This window comes from Hippoglossus hippoglossus, chromosome 11 (genome assembly GCF_009819705.1).
Source record: "Hippoglossus hippoglossus isolate fHipHip1 chromosome 11, fHipHip1.pri, whole genome shotgun sequence".
Taxonomy (NCBI): Eukaryota; Metazoa; Chordata; class Actinopteri; order Pleuronectiformes; family Pleuronectidae; genus Hippoglossus; species Hippoglossus hippoglossus.
The window spans coordinates 242,501-250,000 of NC_047161.1; the positions used below are offsets into that span (position 1 = coordinate 242,501).

A 7,500-nucleotide genomic window follows, 5' to 3' on the forward strand; every position below is an offset into this window, starting at 1 on the left:
GTGTGTTGGGAGGATGACAGAGTCAGGAGCGGTGGATGATTTGACTCATGGTTGTTTAGTTTAGTTTAACTCAAAGATCAGGTCATTATACAACTGTGTGTGTCTGTGTGTGTCTGTGTGTGATGGTTGCCTGTCATAGACATGTTAGCATTCTAACTATCATTATATATTTCAACCACAAAAACCTATTGATCAGGTTAATTTATGACAATGGAGGCGATAACGTTAAGTTTACTTTGTTTTACAATTCCTCAGAAATGTGTGACATGTTTGATGCTAACATTAGAGGGAATGCTAATTTATTCATAAAATTCTGTTTTAATTCATCGTCAATACCCACACAACCATTCGAGTTAGCCACAGAGCTAATGTGTAGCTAACAAGCAGTCATGACTTTAAGGAACTTTCACAGTTCAAAGTGCTAAGCTATAGTTAGCCTAGCTTAGCACAATGACTCGAAGCAGGAGGAACCTGCATTAGCTCAGCTCCATCCAACATGAAGGTGTGTTGTGTTCTCAGTGTCTCAGGCTCAGGACTATGACTTCACTCCGGCTCCAGACTACGACTCCGACTACAACGCCACCTTCGAGTACAGTTTCTACAGTAAGAAGCTCGTTGGGACTCAACCCAGTTAGATGTAAAGTTCTTTGTGTTCTTCTGCGTCCATCTGCAGCCTGACATGTATTTTAACGGAACAACACACTGTTACATCGCAGACGCACCAAACGTCTCGGACAAGATTTCACAGTAAAGTTCAATAGAATGAATTTTTCAAAAAGAATCATTGTCAAATAAAAAGACAGCTCTGGATTCAGGTGATGTAATGTTTCCAGGTTCCTCAGGTGTTTCTCTCGACGTGTTCTCAGGCAACGGCAGCAGTGAGGACCTGGAGAAGTTCAGTGAACCGTTCATCGACCTGGAGGAGGAGACTGTAACCACGACAACCACCACAGGAAGCACAGACAGCGTCGACGTTCGTAACAGCACATCACTTCCTGTTTCTCTAGTAAGTAACCACGGGTTTATTTATAAAGATAAATAAATTATCTTACACTGAGATATTCTATTTAAGGTCAAATTAAACTCAATGTTTTCCAATTAAACAGTTAAAGAGTTAAACCAAACTTAAACCTCTTCGAACTCCGATTCACTGAAATGAGACCAGAGTAAAAGGTCAGTTAGAATTCAGTGAAACCTGATCGGGGTTTGATCGTCCGTCGGAGCGAACTCTACGAGGCTCATCAACACGGCTCCTGGATTTAATATAGAAACAAATATCTGGACCAATCAGTGACAGCTACTGGTTTAGAGAGCAAACCTTCTCATCAGACGTTTCTCCTGGTGAACTCACAACGTCTGAAACAAGAAGAACACTTTGACTTTATTCATGACACATTGTCCCCAAAATCTTAGTTATTTAAATCAATGTGAAAGAATGAATGTTAAATACTTTCACACATCTACACACAAACACTAGAGTTATGTGTTCCACTAAAAGTTTAAAAGCAGAGAGCAGCTCTCCCCAGTGACACAGGACCTGTCCAACACAGCCTGATCCATGTTATCCATCAGTCTGAAGAACACACGTTCGATTCCCTGACGAGCTGCCACCAAACCCCTCAGACAGCGCAGTGGAGCAGTCCAGCCTTACAGGTCATTAAAATCAGAGCGGAAGAAGAGGAAGAAGAGGAAGACGAGGAAGAAGAGGAAGAAGAGGAAGAAGAGCCTCAGTCTCACAGAACAACTCAAAATCACAAAATCAAATCCACATAAAGCTAAGAGACCTTTGTCTTTTAATTCAAACCTCTAGAAAATGTGACATGAACTCTTAACCATTATTATTGTGTGTGTGTGTGTGTGTGTGTGTGTGTGTGTGTGTTTATCTGATGATGTGTGTGTGTCTGCAGGCAATCAGGACACTCGTCTGGACCCTGATGATCATGATCAGTGTGAATCTGCAGCAGCTACAACACACACTATGAGAGACACACTCAGCAGGTCACACACACACACACACACACACACAAACACACACACTATGAGAGACACACTCAGCAGGTCACACACACACACACACACACACACACACAAACACACACACACACACACAAACACACACACAATGAGAGACACACTCAGCAGGTCACACACACAAACACACACACACACACACAAACACACACACACAAACACACACACTATGAGAGACACACTCAGCAGGTCACACACACACACACACACACAAACACACACACTATGAGAGACACACTCAGCAGGTCACACACACACACACACACACACACACACAAACACACACACACACACACACACACACACACTATGAGAGACACACTCAGCAGGTCACACACACAAACACACACACACACACACAAACACACACACACAAACACACACACTATGAGAGACACACTCAGCAGGTCACACACACACACACACACACACACACAAACACAAACACACACACACACACACAAACACACACACACACACACACACACACAAAACACACACACAATGAGAGACACACTCAGCAGGTCACACACACACAAACACACACACACACACACACACACACACACACACACACACACACACACACTATGAGAGACACACTCAGCAGGTCACACACACACACACACACACACACACTATGAGAGACACACTCAGCAGGTCACACACACACACACACACACACACTTTGAGAGACACACTCAGCAGGTCACACACACACACACACACACACACACACACACACACACACACACACTATGAGAGACACACTCAGCAGGTCACACACACACACACGCACACACACACACTATGAGAGACACACTCAGCAGGTCACACACACACACACACACACACTATGAGAGACACACTCAGCAGGTCACACACACACACACACACACACACACACACACACACACACACACACACTATGAGAGACACACTCAGCAGGTCACACACACACACACACTTGATAACCAGTGATGTCGGAGGTTGTTAAAATGAGGAATCTGGGAGAGACACTTTGGTTAATTCATATTTAAATAATTCATAAACTGTATTTATGAATACAGTTTATGAAGTGGGTTTTCAAAGTTTTTATATAATTTTTAGCAAAATGTCTAACTTGTAAGTAACAGACAAAGTGAGCTCGAGGTCCTTTAGCCGTCCAGTAAATAAAAGCCTGATCAGATTGAAAGGGAATTAAATTATGATTCAAACAAAAAGGAGAATGTTACGGAACTTCAGGAGCTTGAAGCACCATTTTAATCTTTTTCAAAATCTTAAGTGAATTTTGCAGAACAAAATTGTCCTCAACTAGATTCATTGGATAATAATAATAATTCCAATTGCAACCACTTGGGTGTATCATGGAGCTCATTGGTCTGGCAGTAGCTGGCCAATAATAATGTTGGAACACCGGAAGGTATAACCCCCCCCCCCGTTTCTGTTGACGTTTTGTTGATGAGATTCTGAACGTGTGTTTGTTTCTTCTGGTTTTTCAGTCGTCGTCGTCGGGTGCGTTCGATCCTGCACTGGTCCAACCGGATCTGAGGTGGGAGGGGTCACCTCTGGCACCCGTGGGACCTGGTGGAGCTCAGCCAATCACAGACCTTTATCAGCACCTCCCTTCAGAACGTTTCTGATAAATATGAAAACTTCATCACGTTTTCACAGCTTATCACTTTTTTATTTGAGGCAGAACAGATTTAAGTATTAATATTCGTACATAATATGAATGAGCCTCCATGTTTAGATTTTCTGAGGATAAATATCTAATAAACGTGACGAGGAGACGAAGCATCGACTAAATGTGTTGAAGCAGCAGCACGTTGGAAACCAGCAGCACGTTGGAAACCAGCAGCACGTTGGAAACCAGCAGCACGTTGGAAACCAGCAGCACGTTGGAAACCAGCAGCACGTTGGAAACCAGCAGCACGTTGGAAACCAGCAGCACGTTGGAAACCAGCAGCACGTTGGAAACCAGCAGCACGTAGGAAACCAGCAGCACGTTGGAAACCAGCAGCATGTAGGAAACCAGCAGCACGTAGGAAACCAGCAGCACGTAGGAAACCAGCAGCACGTTGGAAACCAGCAGCATGTAGGAAACCAGCAGCACGTTGGAAACCAGCAGCACGTAGGAAACCAGCAGCACGTTGGAAACCAGCAGCACGTTGGAAACCAGCAGCACGTTGGAAACCAGCAGCACGTTGGAAACCAGCAGCACGTTGGAAACCAGCAGCACGTTGGAAACCAGCAGCACGTTGGAAACCAGCAGCACGTTGGAAACCAGCAGCACGTTGGAAACCAGCAGCACGTTGGAAACCAGCAGCACGTTGGAAACCAGCAGCACGTTGGAAACCAGCAGCACGTTGGAAACCAGCAGCACGTTGGAAACCAGCAGCACGTTGGAAACCAGCAGCACGTTGGAAACCAGCAGCACGTTGGAAACCAGCAGCACGTTGGAAACCAGCAGCATGTTGGAAACCAGCAGCACGTTGGAAACCAGCAGCACGTTGGAAACCAGCAGCACTTCCCAGTTCATCTGTTGGTTCCTGTGATCATCACATCACTGTTTGTTCAAAGTTGCACACAGAACAAATCCAGGAAAATAGGTTTTGGGGAAAGTTTAAAAATTTGACAGTAAATAAGAGAAATGTTATTGAAAGATAGAAAGTTAAAAAAAGATTGAACGATTTTCTATCCAGAACTGTTTTATTGTTTATTGATTGTTTTGTTTTTTCAATAAAATATATAAACCTTGATGATTCAATCAAGGGTTTATTGCTCCACACACACACACACACACACACACACACACACACACACACACACACACACACACACACACACACACACACACACACACACAGTACTAGAGTCTGGATGAGCTGCAGAGGTCGGATGGCAGCAGCAGCCTGGAGGGAGGGGCAGTAGTCTATAGGTGTGAGATGACCAGAGTCTGGACCAGAACCTGGACCAGAGTCTGGACCAGAGTCTGGACCAGACTCTGGTCCAGACTCTGGTCCAGACTCTGGTCCAGAGTCTGGACCAGAGTCTGGACCAGAGTCTGGACCAGAGTCTGGACCAGAGCCTGGACCAGAACCTGGACCAGAACCTGGACCAGAGTCTGGACCAGAGTCTGGACCAGAACCTGGACCAGAACCTGAGAAGGGGACTTATCCTCCTGATGTTGTGCAGCATGTATCTAACATTTCGGGTTAGATTTAACGTTTAGCTTTTAGATTTAACATTTATATTCACATTTTATATATAAACTTCATATTTAAATTTAACATTTAGTATTTAGGTTTTCCTAAATGCACATGAAAGGGGCGGAGTTTACTGCATATGACCAATCACAGACATGGACAGTCTGAATGACAGCAGAGCTTCATATTTCACAATGAGGATCAAACTGTTGAAAATAAAAATCAGAGTAGAACAAACATCCAGAATAAAAGAAACAGTTCCAGCTGCTGAATGCAGGAAGAACAGCCGGTAAAACATCTGGGATTGTGTCAATGTTTAAGTTACGGCGCCCCCTGGTGACATTTGGAAAAAATATATATTACGTGACCACGACATAATCACATTACATGTCATTTAGCTGACGCTTTTATCCTAAGCAACTTACAAGTACAATACGTGCGTTCATCATCTCTGAGGGGCTCAGCATCTTGCCCAGGGACACTTGGGCTGGGGGTTGAACCACCAACCTCTGGTTGGAGGACCCGCTCTACCCCCTCAGCCACAGCTGCATGTTCCTGTTTTCTTGTTTCTCTTTTCTTAACTAACAAGACGTGTGGAGGTGAAGTTTTATTTGATCGATTCTACATCAAATCAGATTTAATACATTTAATACAGTGAAAATCTGAGTTTCTGTCAGAATAAAAAAGTTGGGACTTTAAATATATCCTAAATCTACAGGAGCCCGGAGGCGTCACATGTTACAGTTTATTTGTGGTTTGATTGTGATGCGATGTGTCTGTTAATGAGGATCGAGTCCGTCAGTGTCACGGTGGCACAGCGGGGGGGTGGCGCCTCGGGCTCCACGGTTATTTCAGTCCAGGACGAATCTGCACGACAACAAACTCAACACTTTGTTCTCCCTTTACTTTTTATCATCAGGACTGAAAACGACTTTTTGTTCTATTTGTTGAAAATGTTTTAGTTTTACAGGAAAAGAGAAGAGAACGGTTTTCATATGAAAGCTTCCATTAACACACATTGTTATTCAGCTCATGTGTCTCATTCAAAATAAACTTCACATTAATAATGATACAAAATAACTAAAGTCCAAATGACAGACGTTTACTCGTTTTACTGACGTAAAAGTACCTTAATAATGGAGTAAAAATACAAGTAATCTAGTTAAAGAAATTATTCTGTAGAAAAAAAAATGACCTGTGAGCGATAAACTGTTATTAATCATAGAATTAGATTGTTACTAATGTATAACATATATATATATATATATGTTCCTCACAAAGACATCTGTACAAGAGCACACACACACACACACACACACACACACACACACACACACACACACACACACCTGCAGGATGAAAGGTGTTTGATGGATCCTCTGCGTGTTTCGTCTTCGTCTGTGACCTTCAGTGAAACTCTGCTGTGAGCTGATAACAAATACACACACACACACACACACACACACACACACACACACACACACACACACACACACACACACACACACACACACACACACTCTGTAACAAGTTCAGGTCCCCACAACGTCAGTAATAATAAATTCATGTGTGAATATTTTAGATTGTGTGACCACGCCCCCTGTCAGTGATGTCACAGCTGAGCAGACATATCATTGGACGTTTTGTGTTGATCTTTTCTAACTTTGAGCTCATTCTTCTTGTGAAGGTCGTGACGTCGTCTCCTGTCGTCTTCTTCTTCTTCTCTGAATAAACAGCGTCTGTGACGAACATTGATCTTCAGATGTTTATTCACTCGCTGTAAAAACAGATCTGCAGGAAACAAACTGATAAAGAGAAGTTGGTTGATATTTAGAAAGAACTTTGACGCTTCTCGATGAAACACGACACTTCATCTGATCTGAGTTCAGCTCGTTTACAGATACGAGCTTTTCATTGGTCAGCGACGCGGCAGTTTGACATTTTGCCGTTAATGAGGAGATGAAAGGTCCCCACAACGTCTGTCAGACAAAGAAAAGGGCAAAACTGTCCTCCTGCGTCATCAGCTGCTGCCTCCAGGTGCATGATGGGAGATTTATCGACACACAACATTCAAATGAGACACACAATCCTCTGACCTCTGACCTCCAAACAGGAAGCTGTTAATGAATCGGTTTCTGTGACTTTTATCGGAAATCATTTTACATCCTCACAACAAAGAGACACAACATAACGACAAAGAGACACAACAAAATGACAAAGAGACACAACATAACGACAAAGAGACACAACATAACGACAA

General features: G+C 43.3%; 1 protein-coding gene across 2 annotated transcripts in view; it reads left to right on the forward strand.

The window, feature by feature from the left end:
- Positions 1-2,068, forward strand: part of si:ch211-191i18.2 (uncharacterized protein LOC564095 homolog) — a 3,676-nt gene extending 1,608 nt beyond the window's left edge. Inside the window, exons 2-5 of one of the 2 annotated variants that reach the window (XM_034600574.1) lie at positions 520-603; positions 867-913; positions 962-1,006; positions 1,908-2,068. In XM_034600574.1, coding sequence (XP_034456465.1) covers positions 520-603; positions 867-913; positions 962-1,006; positions 1,908-1,982 — 251 coding nt within the window. In that variant the 3' untranslated portion in view covers positions 1,983-2,068. Of the gene's footprint in view, positions 1-519; positions 604-866; positions 1,007-1,907 lie in introns of both variants that reach the window. The other variant, XM_034600573.1, reaches the window with a different exon arrangement.
- Positions 2,069-7,500: the final 5,432 nt, after the last annotated feature.